This window comes from Pygoscelis adeliae, unplaced genomic scaffold (assembly GCF_000699105.1).
Source record: "Pygoscelis adeliae isolate BGI_AS28 unplaced genomic scaffold, ASM69910v1 Scaffold77, whole genome shotgun sequence".
In the NCBI taxonomy this organism is placed as follows: domain Eukaryota; kingdom Metazoa; phylum Chordata; class Aves; order Sphenisciformes; family Spheniscidae; genus Pygoscelis; species Pygoscelis adeliae.
The window spans coordinates 4,745,950-4,762,576 of NW_008825216.1; the positions used below are offsets into that span (position 1 = coordinate 4,745,950).

Below are 16,627 nucleotides of genomic sequence, written 5' to 3' on the forward strand. Positions count from 1 at the left end.
CCCGGGGATTGCTCTCGACCGGGAAGGTGCGGAAAGGGCTTGTTTGCCGCTTCGCTTTTCCAGAGCAGGGAAAAAGATAAACGGCATCCCGGTTATGTCCCTGCGTTTTGTTTAAAAACTTGACCTGGAAGCGGATCCGCTAGGCCATGCGTCTTGAAAGGCGAGGTCTCCCGAAAAAACTGAAAGCGGTATACTCATTGGCTCCCGAAAACGGGGGGGCAGCGCGTGCGATTTTCCAGAGCAGGGAAAAAGATAAACGGCATCCCGTTTATGTCCCTGCGTTTTGTTTAAAAACTTGACCTGGAAGCTGATCCGCTAGGCCATGCGTCTTGAAAGGCGAGGTCTCCCGAAAAAACTGAAAGCGGTATACTCATTGGCTCCCGAAAACGGGGGGGCAGCGCGTGCGAGGCGCCGGCCGCGCCGCGCGTTCTGGGGGGAGCAGCAGCCCGCACCTTACCCGCAGCGGCGCTTGCCGAGTCCTGTGGAAAAACTCCGTGCGTGGCGTTCGCAGGCTCGCGTGAAGGGGTCGGGTTTTGGCCAGTCCTGGCTCAGAATGCGGCCTGCCAAGTGCTGGACCTAAAAATGCGGATAGGAGACCCGCGTCGGCGGGCGAGCGGCGGCGCTGTGCACCGGCGAGTCACCGTGCGACCCCCTGGCAGTTGGTGCCGCAGTGGGCAGCGGTCACAGCTGTGAGGAGCAGGGTGTCTTCGGGGAGAGATCTCTTTTTTTTTTTTTTTTTTAACTATCGTGAAGTCTCTTTTCTGCAAAAATTTTACTCTTTAGCTAAAATTTGAGACCAGAGAGCTGAGTCAAAATTTCCCATTGTATTAGCCTAATTTGCAATTCCCTTCCAGTCCTTTAAATAGAATTCACGCTCTTGGTAAAGGACTAGTAATGAATATTCATCAGTATCTTTTCAGTTTAGGAAAAAAAAAAAAAAGAGGGGGGGAAGCCCCTTCACGATTTGCTACCTCTATTAAAACATAAGGAAGCTAGTGAATTGGTAGGAACCATCCCGCCGTGGTGGTTGCAGTGTCACAGACGGACTGTTGTTGCTGCAGCTGCAGAATCTCAGCTGGTAGGAAGCTGCGGGAGGGAGGAGGGGAGAAACTGGAAGGCAAAAAACAGCCTTGGATTTGTTTGGGGCACGGGAAACTCCCGTGATAAAGAAAAGTGGGTGGGAATTTTTCATTTTTTCGAAATGCCGTCTTTGCGTACCTTGAGATGAACCAGTACTGTGCTAAAACTTTTTAACAGGAACGTAGTCTAGATTCCTTCTAGATCCCTGTTATCTTGGACTCTTCTAAGCCAACCTCTCTTTCAGACAGTCCTAAATCTCTTCAAGGCCCCGGTGCTTCAAACTTGTACTCTAAAAATATCAGTGGCTTTGCTGGGTTTCAATTTTATGCAGCAAAGAGGAATACCGCTTCTGTTTTTACGTGCAGTGGTGTGCTTCTGTAAATAATACGTGCCAGGGCTTTAGAAAAGGGCTTTTGGAAATGTAATCCTGAATCATGCGTGCGATTCCTGGACTACTGTATCTTACGCTTCTAAGTAGTAACTGATACTTTTGCTAATTGTGAAAGAGAAAAATCTCTTCATGCTGCACGCTTTTGTGGAGCAACAGCAAAGGAATGAAGATTGTTTAGCCCCACTTGGTTTTCAGTCACTGCTGAAATTCCTCTCTATTTGGGGGATCAGAACAGGTGCAGGGATCAAATCAGTAAAGGTGCAGTGCTTTACTGCTTGGTGGCACAGAAACGCATTACTTTCTGCCTTCTCACCTTCCCTTGCTTATCTCCCCACAAAAGTCAGTGCTTGTAGTGCTGCAGGAAAACTCAGTTCCCTAAAGTTTCAGCGAGAGCAGAATTAAGACTGTCAGTAACTCTCACAGATTCCCCCCTGAGTTGAATAAACAGGAGCAGTTGGTGAGAAGAGATGGACAAGTCAGTGGAAGAATTTGATCTGTTGAAATGGGGGGCTTTGTCAGCGTTTGGGAATGCTTATTCGTAAAGTCAGCAGGGATAGGAGTGATGTGACTTGTACCGTCTCCTCTTCTTTCGCGTTGGTGGAGAACTGCACCTTTCCTCTGCCATTAGTGCCACAGTCACTTGAGTTGAAGGGCTGTGGCGGGGGGAGCACTCCGGCAGTGAAACTTCTTCTGTACATCCCTTCAGGGCTCCTGGCTGTTTAGAGGGGGGAAGGGAAGACGTCAAATAAACACAGAGACACCTCTTGGTTATCTGAAGTAATTTTTTCTTCGCTTCTTGCCCCTGCTTTTTCTGAATCGAGGTTTGATTGCATTGCCGCCGGAGTCCTGGTATACTTTTTATTCTTGGCAGTATGGATGGGTGTGCAGCGGAGATGCTCTAATAGCTGCAACAGGTTACTCTGGAGCTTTTCTGTTAGTGCACTTTGCGTGGTGACAGCTGCTTAGTTAATTTAGTCAAATACGGTCTGCTTTCAAAACTTGGTGGCTATGTTGGATTTGCATTCACAGCAAAGACTTTTTAAAAGGAACGATCCACATGTAATATTTATTATTACGGATTGCATTTCAAGTAATAGGACCAAAATGCAGGGAAACGTAGCACACATTGACTGACTGAGCTCTTAGAGTAATTTTACTACTCCTGTGTTGGCATTTGGAGAACGTAGTGTACCATTTTATTGAAGGTGCTAAATAAACCAATTTGCAGCATCACTGGTGAGATCTGTAATTCCCCAGCATCTGAACCAGCAAAAGAATTCCAGCCCTTGGGGATCCCCCTTCCCTCTCTAAAACGCTACCAATGCTAGCTGAACAAGGTGATGGGTTGGCACGGTATTAAATGATTGCAGTTTGGTACGGCACCTCATGCAACAGGGGACCTGCTGGAATTGGGCTGTGCTCATAAATGTCAGGGATGTAGCTGTACTGAGGAGATCTGGGGTGGTGAAGTCTAGGAGTTTGTTTCCTCAAAAAGTCATTTACTGCGAAATCAGATGTGCAGTGTTGTAACTTTAAGGAGAAGGTGATTTTGTATTAACAGTTCTAAAGGTGTGTTGTTTTGGTTTTGTTTTTTTTAAACCTAACTTCAATTTTTTTTTTATTAGACCTTTAAATGAAAAACAAGCAAAAAACCCAAACCGCTTGCAGCCAGTTATTTAAAATATTGTTGTTGGGTTCACTGCAGTGTCTGCTTAGAAAACTGGCTTTGTTTTTGAATGTTGTGCAAGGGCTGGCATTATGTCGCAGGAGTCACAGGAGCTTTTATTGAATCTTTAACCTTTACCAGATCTAGTTCAAGCTCTGTAAACAAGCATATCCTATTAGAGGGAATGAATCATAAATAAATCCGCTCCACGGTATGCTGAAATTCCTACCCTCTTTCTATTACTGAGTCTTCAAAAATGTTTTGTTAACTAAATATACCTATAAAATCTTAGAGTTTTATTGTCTGTGGTTTAAGTAGCAGCTGGGTATTTTTACAGAAGTGAATGGGTTATTGATCAAAGGTTTTAATGATGTTGTTGATCAAGGCTGATTGTTTTTGGTGTTGGGAAAAAATAGCTGTAGATAAAATGGAAGAGATGATACCTAGATTATCACTTCAAATTTAGTTAAGGCTTAACTTGTGTACCTGTTGGTGGTGTTGGCATTGAACTTGCCATCACTTCTACAAAGTGTCTAGAAGCAGTACCTGAAAAGCGGAAAAGAAATGGGTCTTGAGATGTATACCCTGCATCTCTTAGCCTGTAAAACTATTTATCAGGGAAAAAGCTACATTGTTTTAATGGAATCTATTTTAAACTGATTTACATTCACCAGGGCCGGTCTCTTAAGATAAAGGACATGAAATAAGGTAAAACATTAAGTGTGAGAAACTTGAGATTTTACATTTTGAAGTCTCTGTTAGGGGTTTTCGTTAGACTAACTGGGCTACCTAGAACTGATATACTTAAACTGATGTCCTTCTGCTTAGACCTGACCACCAGTAGATTACTCTCCAGCTGGAAAAGTATCTATATAACGGTAGGTATAAACTAGCCAACCACCTTTGAGGTGTGTGGACAGTACAGCAGCAGGTATAAGAGAACGGCTACCTATTTACTTATCTCAGAAGTCCTGACTTACTGCATTCCTTGCTTTTGTTCTCTTAGTCTCTTTCCTTCCACACTCTGCTTCCTTCTGTTCTCTAGCAGATGGTGGCACGTACTTGCATTACATGAGCTGTAGTGTCTTTCTCCTACTTCCTGTTATTTTCGAGGTTGTTCTTCCATTTCTTCCCAAAATATTAATTATCTTCTTTTTTTCTTTCTCTTACCAGTTACCACACTTGTATGTGCACGTATTTCCATTTCCTGCCTGTCCTGTCTTAGATGGCCAGTGGAGGTATAAACATGTTCATCAAAGCCAGGGAGTTAAATCCCCCTGAATCTCACCCAGGTGGGAAGGTTTTTCCCCCATCCCCACACAGAGGCTGAGATAGGGGGCAAGGGAGGGGGCAGCTTTATGATTTTTTTACTAGGTTTCTCTCTCCCCTGTTGTGGACTCTGCTGATCATCTAAAACTTCATATAAATCTGAGGTTTGCATCCTTCACTGGTATTGCAATAATATTGGGAGATCCCAGTTGTGCACTGGGTTCCTAATAATCACTGTATAAACAGACATCTGATCTGTCAGCTGTTCTTGCTTCTGCTCCCATCACACCCAGTGCCACCCATCTCCTAACCCTGCCCCGTGCCTTTTATTGGTAGGAGATTGTATAGACAGTTTGACAGTCCCTGTTACATCCTGTTAGTTTTTGCTTCATTCCCACTCCCTTAACCTGACAGAAGAGCTACAGTACAAATTGCTCCATTTCAATGCTTTCTTGTCTCTACCAGTAGGCCAGTTGCACCCACTGCTTCTCAGCCACCAGTGGCGTAAAAAATTGCTTTATTGGCTGCACATTGTGCAAGTCTGCTTTTGTGTTTTTTCTTGAAATTGTTCAATTACATAATTGCTCATTTCTTACTCTGTCCCCGCCTCCAATCTCAAAATAAACTGACCTGATTGTAAGTACTTTAACTTCTGCTTATAATTCCCTGGATGCTCGTCAGTTTTCAACGTGATGCTGCACACGAGAGCATCCTGGAGTTTTCCGAAGACCTTGAGTGCTCTGGATTCAGACTAGTCCGACTGTGCCCTATTAAATTAGCTTCTTTCAAAGTTAGTAATGCTCCTTTAGAAAATAATCCTCTAAGAGTGAGTGGATTTCTCATACCCTGCTGTTAGCTTTTTTAGAACCTGGAAAGAAGAGGCTCTCTGCTCTGGCCATTTATTTATGTAGCAGCTTTCCTACAAACATGTTGGATTAATGTTACCAAGGAAAGAGAAATGTAACTAAGAAGCAGCAATCAGCTGATAGAGCTGAAGCTGTCAGCAGCCCTGTAGCACTGAGAGGGGGCAGAGGGAACATGGGAGGAGGGATAGGTAAGTCTGAGTTTTGCAGATGCTGTTTAAAATAGCATACAGGAGACCTGAGCAAGATTTCTGGATGTTCTTTCTATTATATCTTACTCTGCAAAGTATAACCGTGGGTGTGTGTGCAGCAATAAGATGACAGATGAAAATAAGAGGTAGAGAATAAGGACGCGGCAACCAAGCAGGTACTGAGAAGTGTTGATGGTGGCGGAGTGCCAGTAGAAGGAAAGTGAGCACAGAGGCGCGTGCGGGGCTCTGCTGCAGCTCAGGTGAGTCCTGCTCTGATCGGAGGACCCAAGAGCTGCGGCTGGGGAACCAGGCTGAGGAACGTCTGTAAAGTGGGAGGCTTCCCCTCAATTTGCTTGTGGCATGCCTGGTTACAGAGGTCCTTTTGTATCATTCTGAGGATTTATTTCGCTATCACGCCTTGAATTTATTTCTTCATAGAAAATTTACTGATCTAATTGGTTCCTAATAGATGACCGTATGGGTTTGAATTTGTCACTGGCTTGTGGGAAAGTGTGGCTAGGTCTCTCTCAGTCTCCCAATGCTCACTTGAGTTGCTTGACCTTGATATAGAATATGACCGATGCTCATCCTTATCAATTCTTTTCCTGACAGCGATGTTTCTGTTGGTGATGGTGTTTTCTTCTAGATGAGTGTGCTGGTCAGTGAAGGATTGTATGGTGATTCATGGACACTCAGCAGCTCACAGTTCTTATATCCCTGTTGGGATAGAGCCCTGACATGCGATGAGTACAGTTTCATTTGTTGTTCCTCATGTACAAGCATTTTCGGTCTCAAACAGAACAGATGATCAAAAGGCTGTCTGTTGTCTCTAATGCAAATGGTCTTTTGATCGAGAAGCACAGCATCCAGAAAAGATACTTGTTTATGGCCAGTGAAAATTAAAATGTGAACATTGTTGAGATTCTGGCAGGTTCTCCTACTAGACAAAATTACAAAGATATACTAGTTTCTGAGGGGCAACTGTGTGGTGATTGTAACTTTGAAGTGTGATATGAATATAGCGTGCCTGAGGGTGGGGAGCACCACCTGTGACTGCTAGGAACTTCTCCATACCCCTGTGTCTTAGGCTGTAGTCCAGTGAACACTTTTGGCTGGCGCTGCCGGAGAAGTAGTCACTCTTCTTTGCCAGCACAAGTATTTACATGGCCATCCTGTGAACTGGTTTGGGGAACTGATCCATCTGAAAAATAAACTGGCAAAAGAAGTGCTCCTGGTTCAGTGTTCGGATGTTTGTGCTGGCACAGGGGACTGGCAGATGGTGAGACTTTCTTTCAGCAGCAATGCAAATTTATGCCAGCTTAAAGCTTTGCCAAACTACAGCCTTAGTTTAACACTTAGGGACCGATTATCCCAAAATTTGCTCCTGAAAATTTGAACACAGGTTAAGAAATCTTTGCTAGCTATGTATTTTTTTTCTTTCTTAACCTTTCTTTTCTTTGTTCTTCCATGTTCAGTGTGAGACTCAATTCTTGCCATCAGAAATGCATTCTTCTGTCCTCCAAGGATCTTCCTTGTGACAGTTTTATACAGAAGCTTTGCTGGTCTACCCACCATGTGATCATCCCATGTAATATGCACAAGGAAAAAAGTATTTTCTCCAAATGAAAATGACCCCCCCCTCCCCCTCAAGCTTCAGAACCAACCTACTAGCTAGATTTCTTACGCTTGTTGGCTGTCCCTACCCATTATTCTAGAGTTTTATTAGCACCGAAGACATTCTTGGTGTCTCTGTTTCAAGACAGAGCTGGACTGGCATCCTCTGCGATGAACACCGTGCTGTAGCTTGCTACTCTTTGCTGCTGGCTGCTGCTGGTAAGGAAGGTCCCTGCTTGCCAGGTCCAGCACTTGCTCTGTGTCAGGGGCTCTGCCTGAAATGGGCAATTTCAGTACTATTTCACTTTTCTTGACCTGTTTCCTCTCTGTTCCCTGGTGCATTGGGATAGCTCTATGAAATTCTGGGTTGGTTTGTTGCTTGCTTTTTTCCAGTAATTTTTGACTGTGCAACTGCAGTTAGTTTTTGAGCTGTTGCTGTTCTGGAGATTAGGAACCTGTAGCCTTGTGGTTTGTGCACATCAGTGATTTCAGTATACTGTGGGTAATTAATTTCACTTTTTTCCTGTCAGTGGTATCAATGATTTTCTGACCATGTTGCTGCTTTGATGTGCTATGCTGTCTTTCCTGTGCAGAATGGGCTCGACTCAGTACCGCCCAAAAATCAAGCAGGACGCTTCTCATCATAGCTGTATAGCTCGAGAGGAAGAGCTGTCTTCCCTTGATGGTGGCCTCTTGGGCTGAAATTCCTTGGAAGTGATGTCCTGCCAAGTCATAGGACTGTCTGAACAGCAGTTCTCCTCAAATCTCTGGGTTAGTTGTATCAGTAACCTTGACTGGGTGTTTGAGAGATTTTTTTTGCTTTTTCTGGATGATGCTTAATTTCTGAATAGATTGCCAGCTATTTCCTGTAAATAAATTGGCAGCATATTATTCTCTTTCATGATATTTACCAGCGTTCATGACGTTTGTAATTAAGTTGTGGTGTTTAGATTGTCCTGGTTAATACCTGACAGCTTTTGGCTTGAACAGGCTAGGTTGCTATTGGAATTCTGCAAAATGCTGTCTTTCTAGTTGCTACCATGTTGTCCTGTACTGAGTGCTAGTATATATCTATGTTCCTTTAGGTATCTACATAGTATACGTGTAGCTAGTAAGCTACATTTAACCTTGTAGCAGCTTAAATGAAGGCTTTCTGCTGCAGCAGAAAGGAAACTTGTTTTATGAAAGGGAAATGGGTACTCTGTATACAGAGTGAAAGTTTCTTCTTGCCCATCCAGAAACTAAATCGGTTTTCTTTAGGCTCCTTAGAGAGCTCTTGTACAAAGACAGCACTTTTTTCAGTTCAGAATTCAGTTTGACACTGTTGTGAGTGGGTTGGTTAGTTAATTCTTCAGTGGAACACTCGTGGAGATACCTATCTCTTGTGCTGCTGTGTTTTGTTACCATACAGTAAGGGAGTGACTGCGGACAATCCCAGGACTGTGCAAGTATTTTTTGGAAATAAACTTACTTGGAATATATCAATACAAGATCTTTAATCATTGGCATGTTTTTTTACACTACACTAAGGAAATAACATTTGGAAAGCAATATTTTCAGTGAACAGAACAGTAAAGTTATTTGACTTTGCAGCTGCTACTGAATGGATTAATCATTATTTATGATACCCTTTTTGTTTTCCACATTTGTGACTTACTACTTAGACCCTTCAAAAGGAGAACTAATGCTGGTCTTTGGCCTTTTGAAAAAGTCATTTGGTGCTCATTAAATCCTTGTAAACTCCTTCCAGTTTCTGAAGATGGTTGGTTAACGATAGCTGATCAAGCATATTTTCAGTGCAGGCTTGTGCCAGAATTAGCTGGTAAGTGGCAGTCATAAGCTTCAGGTTGAAAGCGAATTCACTCACTGTTCCAGGGCAGTGTCTGTCAAAAATAGAGCAATGCTTTTACGCACGTAACAGCTGCTTACGCTTGAAGACCTTCTTGTTCTTTGGTATTTAACTTAAAACTACTCGAGAGTATTTTTGTTAGCATATAATGTTATAAATAGGAATCGGGTAGAAATGTGCATGCCTGCACATCTACACGGACGTTGTGTGTGAAGGTAGGGCGGTTATGTATATGTTGTGTGCGTAGCGCTCTAACAAAGAGAAGAAGGCCATACCTGTAGGGTAATTAATGGGGCCTAACGAAAAAGACTATTTTATACCCGAGGATTAATTTTACACGTTAATTTAGCGTCAGACCAGCTCAGAGCATGTAGTTTGACCGTGAAGCGTTCTGGACTGTACAAATGACGTACAGCTTTGAGGAGATGCTGCTATGTGGCCGCAGCCTGCTGCTGCGAGAGCAGAGCCTGAGACTGCCTTGCCTTGTTTCAGCAAAAACAAGCATTATGTTGAAAATGATACAAAGGTAAACACAGTGAGGGAATTCAAGAAGCTGTTCTCCCTTTTTGTCCTAACAGGGTGGAGGACTTGTTGCATTGGTTGTCAGATGACTGTAAGAAGTTTTAAAATGCAATAAACTGGCTGAAGATTTGAGGGGCTTATATGTATTTGCTTGGTTTGTGGTTTGTTTTTTTTTATATAAAGATATTTTAAATGTTTACAGGAGGAGCTTGTATTGTCAGTTCACATCACTTTGTTCTGTTGGTAGCTTGAAATTCTTGGTGAAGTGGCAGAGGCTGTAGGTTTCTTTGCTGGGCGCACTCTTGCTGTGGCTTGCTGACCTTCTGGTGTGCCAGGGTCTGTTATCTTCCTGCTTGTGTAGTTCAGAAGTCTGCAGCTATATAGTTAGAACAGTCCTGAAGTTACTAGTCAAATTAAACCAAAAAGTTACAATAATAGACTAACCTGACTGTTGTGATAATGTGGAATTTAAATTGCTATAGATCAAAAACTTGGTCCATACTACTTTTGAGGCAGAAATCCTCATATGTTTAAGTTCTCTGCGCTATGGAAAAAGTCCAGGGATGCAACGTGAAAGGTTTCCAAAGCAGTTTATAGTTGGTTAATAACGTATCTTTCTTGTTGCTGCTCTCCGTCCTGTTCAGGCATCTATCTGTTCAAGCGGCTAATCCTTGCCGTGGACGCCAAGCTCCCTCAACAGCTTCTGCTGTATTCAAACAGCGTGTGGTCTGTGCTTGGCTGAAGGCATCGGGCCCTTCCAGTTCCAGCGGTTGCTGCATTGTTGTTCAGGCAGCTGGCACGCAGCCCTGCTGCTGTGAGAAAGGAAGCTGTGGCCAGCTGATAAGGGCATCTTAAACTGACTCAGTTTCAGCTGGCATATTATATGATGCCCAGTGAAATAGATGTTGGCTAATCGTACCTCTGTTTGGCTTAACCTTATTTGTGTCTCCTTTAGCCCCTATATGACAGAGCGTCAGCCGGTCAGTAGCACTCTTCATAATAGTGGATTTGCTTTTTCAGGTCATATGGGGAGAGGCTGAGAGAGCTGGGGCTGTTTATGCTGGAGGGAAGAAGGCGTGGGGGGGACCGTACCAGTGTGTACACATACCTGGTAGTGGGAGTGAAGAAGAGGGAGCCAGGCTCTTCTCAACGATGCCCAGTGTCAAGGCAGTGGGCATACTGAAATGCAAGAAGTTCCATTTAAACGTAAGAAACACTTTTTCCACTGTGAGGGTGGTCAAACAGAGAAGCAGGTTGCCAGAGAGGTTGTGGAGTCTCCATCCTTGGAGATACTTGAAACCCGACTGCTGGTCACCCAGCCTGCTGTGGGTGACCCAGCTCTGAGCAAGGGGCTGGACCAGATGTTCTCCAGAGGTGCCTGCCAACCTCAGCCCTTCTGTGGAAAAAAAATACTGCCATTTGGAGTGGAGGAGATACAAAACAAACCAATTTTTGCAGTCTGTTAAAATAGGTTTTTTTCCAGCAATGGCACAGTCAGTAGTAAGTCCTGCTTATTGCATCTCTAAGTGAAGTGACCAGAAGTCTGTCTTCCTACTAGTGGTCATTTGCTTCCTAAAGGAACATTGTAGTCAGATATGTAAGTAATGTAACAGCTTGAAATATTCCTGGCTTGAATCCCTTTTGGTCATCTGGGTGGTCACTTGTACTACAGTCTGTGCTGCTGCCTCTTCACTGTTTTGTCCCATGTTGCCTGTTTTACAGTTCATACGTGCATATGCCCATTAGGCAGTCCTGTCCTAGGATAGCTTGCTGATTTAAAGCATGTGTGCACTTCACAAGACTGATTTAAGCAAAAGTTTAAGAAATTAAAATCAATTATTTATCTATAGGGGAGCTCATACTTTCTCTCCAAAATTGTTTTAAAGTTATATATGATTTTGGGACCTCTTCTATAGTGAGAGGGCATAGTGCACCAGGGATAGCTATCCTTTCTTTGCTAGACAGACAGAAAAGTGAAATACGCTGTTTCAAAGCCACAAACTACCAAAAAGTGCTTTACTTTAATATTTCCCATATTTTTACTTTATGTAGCAAATTTGTAACAAACATTGGGACAAAATTATTTTTAGTGTGTTTTATTTTACTTAAGAAAAATGCCACCCACTTAACATTAAAAACAGTATCAGAGAAGTGTAAGGAGGGAACCTTTGAACAAGTAAGAGTCCGGGTCATATATTTTGTTAGGCTGTTGTATAAATCAAAAACCTGCAGCTGTCAAGTTAGAGTCCTCACCCCCTGTTTTAACTTGTAGCCATTCTTCTTCCATCTGTATTCCCCACACGTACTTGCTGCTCCTGCCCACTTTCCTCCTGTCTGTGCTCCTGTGGAGACCTCGGTCTGCAGTGGTGGGTTCCTTTGCTTTTGAGAGAGAGGAGAAGGGAGAAAGAGCAGGTGCCGAGAGAGGCGGGCTGCCCCTGGCAGGGGCGCAGAGGACTAGGCTTGCCTCAGTTGCTGCTCTCTGCCAGGTATTCAGCAGTTGCAGGCACCCTGTTGATGCGCTATCTTCTGCAAGGACTGCATTCGAAAGATAAGAGCCGCGTGCCTCTTGGGAGATGCCAGTTTGATCACGCGTGCCCTATATCTAGTCGCAAATTGAAGCCAGATGGAGTTGTGCTCATCTGAAGTGACCTTCTGTATGAACTAGATGCTAGGCCATCCCTGAATTGTAGGTTAAAGCTATGTGTTTTTGAAGAGTATCCAGTCTTACTGTAAAAAAAAAAAAATTAAAAAGTGAAACAAAGTATAAATCAGCTGTTGTTACTGTTCAAAATGCTGATGACCCACTCTGCTCAAAACTTGCACCGTTTTTGCAGTCTGGCTAATTAGTTTCAGATTCTAGCAAGTTGCCTTCTCATGCTGGCTAGATGGGAGCTCTTCCTTATTGCGTGTCTCCGTTTCACACAAGTATTTGTCATCTGTGTTCATACCGTTATGTTTTTGTTGTAAATAATCAATAATTGGTGTGTATATAAAGCTTTGACATGTACATAAATTGACGCTCTTATATACCATCCACCTTCTGGCAATTCAGGAACTCTCTGAGCCAGACATTGCATCTAGACCACTGCTCGTAATACGCACAGATGGATGGACATATTTGCTGTTAATTTAGGTAATCTTGTTTTAAAAGCCATTTGTACTTTTGGCTTCTGCAACATCCTGTAACAACGAGTCCCACAGTTTGATTAGATGGAAAAAGAACTTCCTTTTGTTTAAAACCTACTGCCTGGTGATTTCAGTGTCTCCTAGACTCTGTATTGTGAAAACTCATTTCCCAGTAGTTTTACTTTTTATGGTTTTAGAAGTCTGGTGTTTTCATCCATATCTTTTTCAGCCGACACGCTTTCCCTCCTAAACTGAAGAATTGTAGTCTTTTTAGTATTTCTTCAGATGAGTACTGTTTCACGTTTCTGGTCATTCCTGCCGCCCTTCTGTGCAGCTTTTGCTTTTCTGGTTCTGCTAATCCCTCTTTAAGGCAACCAGAATTACAGTATTAATGCACAAGTACACCATGAATTTGTATGCTGGCATGGTGGTGTATTCTGTGTCCCCTTTCCCTGTCTAGTGATTTATGACACTTCAGTTGCCTCTGCTGCTGTGCTGACATGATGTTCTTAGGAGAACTGCCTGTAGGTACTATGTTTTTTTCTAAAGTGATGCTATCCAGTTTAGAAGACATCACTGTGTATAAGGAGGCTTCGCACCCCCCCCCCCCCCCCACAATTTTACTTTTCCCTTTTTTTATATTTCCCCCCAATGTTATGGGGCGCGCCCCCCCCCCCCCCCCCCCAAGTATTTTACACTTACTCTTTACTGAATTTCACCTGCCATTTTGTTGTCTAGGCACTTGGTATCATTTTACCCTTCTGTGCATCTTCCTGCAGTCAGGGCTAGGATGGATTACGCAACATATATCCATACTGCATGTAAATGTTGCCACTCTGCTGCTCGCCCCCTTTTCCCAGGTCATGTATGAGAAGTACAGGTCCTGTGGGGATCCTGCTGGTAACTTCCATTTTTCTCTGAAAGGAGGTTAGTTTGCTGCAGTGAAATTCCTATTGCAATTTACTATTTTATTGCTATTTGCTTTGCCTGTTCCAGTACTTTGGAATGCCTCGGGAGTAAGATCCACGTTTAAAATGCTTTATACTTCAAAATGTCTAATTTTTGCATTAAAATTAATGCCTCGAGTAAATTTTTATTAGATCTCCATTATAACTTGGAGAAAATGACATGTGGTGACTCCTGAAGGCCTCCTAACACCTGGCACAGACTCAAGAACAACACAGGAGTATCCTAGACTGGAGTCTTGACTTTGTCATTTTCCTCAGCGAAAATAGAAAACAGGAGTGGTCTCTCTCATGAGCCAAAGGCTATGCCAAAGTTATATTGTAGGCTATATGGGCATTAATAAGATTAACATACATTATTTTTACCTGTTTAGTCCTATAACTTTATAAAGAGCCTTGCAAACATGGAAAATAATATTCCTCTACAGGACAAAAAATGTAGATGAAGATACTATCAGCTACCTTTACTTTCAGTTTGTCTTCTCGTGTAGCAACATGGATGTTGCAGAGGTGTTGCTTCTGATTTTTACTTTTTACTGTGCCTTTTAGTCTTTCTAAACACATATCCTGCTACTTCGAATGTACATCCATTGAAAAACAAAGCTAGTAAGAAATGACCCTTCCTCACCATTGAGGCTTCAGCTTCTACAGTTCAACTGGTAGTAGCTCCATAGTAAAACCCCGGAGAAAAATTGCCTTAGAATGAGGGAAAATTCCAAAACACTTTTTTTTTCCTTTTTCTCCCCCCAGTTTGGGTACAGCTTTCCAGAGGGAGTGAAGGAATTCTTCAGGGGCTCGGTGGAGAACAGAATTTGCCAGTGATAGGAAGATGGAGTCCCTTTGAGGTTTCTCCCTTTGAAAAACCTCTTACACTTTTTTTCGTCAGCTGTCCTTCATTTGCAAAGAAGAGTTATCTTGGCTTTGGAACCCTTAATTGAGGTTGCCTTTACAGAGGAAGAAAATTCTTGTTTTCTGGAGTAACTTTCAGTAGTCTTGCTGATAGCTGCATAGCATTGCTTGTGTTGATCCTGGGAATAAAATACATTATAGTCTTTTTACTGGCGCTTGAGGGTTTGTGTGTGTGCCAAGCTGGGGGACCAGTCGATACGCCCGAGGGCAGAGCTGCCATTCAGAGAGATACAGGCAGGCTGGAGGCATGGGCCAACAGCAGCCTTGTGAAGATCAGCAAGGGCAAATGCAAAGCCCTGCACCTGGACGAGCCCCATGCAGTGATACGGGCTGGGGACCAACAAGTGCTGGGTGAGGGGGATCGTCACCTCCCTCAATCTACAGGCTCTGCTCCTGGTAGTGTAGCCTGGGATGCTGTTGTCCTTCCCAGCTGCCGCGGTACACTACTGGCTCCTCTTGAGCACCCTGGGCTGTGTTGTTTTCAGATTGCATCCTAAGCTCTGTTGTTTTCCTATTTGTGAATTTAGTTTTAAACAGTTTTTAAGTAACCAGATAATATCATTATGTGTTTACTGCCTATGGACTTGAAACCCATTTTGCTTATAGGAACAAACAATACAAAAAAAGTGCTTTCCCTGAAGAATTTATAAATAAATACAAGCTAGATCTTCATATATAATAATTCTGTGTGTACCCACCCCTCAGCAAAAACTAGGTACTTATTTGAAACATGAAATAAGTCAATTCCATTTGGAACTAATGGAAGAATTTTGTTAGGAACACTGCAGTTATCAATTGTTACAGCACCTGCAATTTGAATTTACTTTTTTTTGTTTCTAGTTAGCTTTTTGCAAGGCCACTCTGTGTGAACATTTTATCTGGGAGACAGATTATGTGAGCAGCTTTCTGCACGCGGTGGGTGGATGTGAGCGTGATAGTACTGTGCTGTGCATGGAGCGGTGGCTTTTTTCTTACTTTCAGTTGCAATTCTGTGTGCTCAGAGTTACCTCTGATGTCCGAGATGCTTTGTAGTGCGGTTGATTAAGGGACCGGAGGACACAGAAAAGCAATTATAGCTGAGGCCTGTTGGGGTATCTCAGTCGTTAGCGCTTGCAGCTTGATTTCGTGGGGTTAGTAGCAGGGCAGTCACAATTAAAACCCATGCTGTGGAACTTGCTCCCTTCGTTATTGCAGCGCATGTTTGGCAAGCACCTCTGCCATCCACGGGTTCTTACCTGCTCCTCCTCTTCCTCTTCTTCCCTTCAGCCTTTCTCTGGCTTCAAAATTGGTTTTCTTTTTTGGTTGCACATCTCAGATCAGGTGAAGACTTAGAGAGGATACAAAGTGAGTTCTGGGATCTGTAGTATCTTTAGTGTAAAGATACAGGGCCATTTATAATACGTAATAGAAGTTAGTAGATCAGTTGGCTGCCCTCGGGTAATTTCCTGAAGTGCTGTCTCCTATTCAGAAACTACTATCCGCTGTTAGTGTACAACAACAGATACATGTTTTAGAAGATCTGTTGTTTATTTTCAGTAATGATGTAGAAATTTCATTTTAAAATGTTCTATGGCTGAAAAATATATGTCTGCCAACCCTGAAATCTGAAGTGATTGCCTGCTGACTTGAAAGGGAAGTTGATTTCTTGTATAGAAATCTGGAATCTAGCATTTTGCAGAATTGATTGTTGTTCCACTTGTTCCTTAGTTCTCATGGCACTCAGCGTTATTTTCCCCCTTCCAGTAGTGCAGACTTTTGTCAGTGCTGCTTTTCCTTCTGGTGTTTGCTTCTCTTTCTTCATCTTCCTTTTGTTTCGCTGTGCATCATCTGTCCATCAGTAATTTCCACTGCTGTTGCTTAAGATGATGAGGAGTTCACATCCTTGAGTTGTTTCAGGGTGTTTGCAGGCTGAGGCAAACAGTTTTTCATCAATTATGTTCTTGCATATTTTTTTTTATTTATCTCTTTTTTTTTTTTTTTTGTCACAACTTAAAGCTGAGAACAGGCTTTGAAAAATCAAACTTAAGCTCTGCAGATCTTGCGTGTAGGTTGCATAAATATGTCCTATGGAACAGTCCTCATGGTCTGACATGACACCTCTGATCTAGGCTACTATTGCTAATCCCCGCAATCTCTCCCCAGTGAGTACAGTAGATTGTAAAGCCCTAACTGTCCTTTGGTT

General features: G+C 42.9%; 1 protein-coding gene across 4 annotated transcripts in view; it reads left to right on the forward strand.

The window, feature by feature from the left end:
* Positions 1-6: 6 nt before the first annotated feature.
* Positions 7-16,627, forward strand: part of EGLN1 (egl-9 family hypoxia-inducible factor 1) — a 35,014-nt gene continuing 18,393 nt past the window's right edge. The window contains exon 1 of one of the 4 annotated variants that reach the window (XM_009329178.1): positions 7-26. Coding sequence is in view for 1 of the 4 variants with exons in the window: in XM_009329174.1 (XP_009327449.1) it covers positions 7,792-7,845 (54 nt within the window). In the remaining 3 variants the exon portion in view is untranslated. Of the gene's footprint in view, positions 27-446; positions 633-1,863; positions 2,107-7,791; positions 7,846-16,627 lie in introns of those variants that run through there. The other 3 variants (XM_009329175.1, XM_009329176.1, XM_009329174.1) reach the window with 3 other exon arrangements.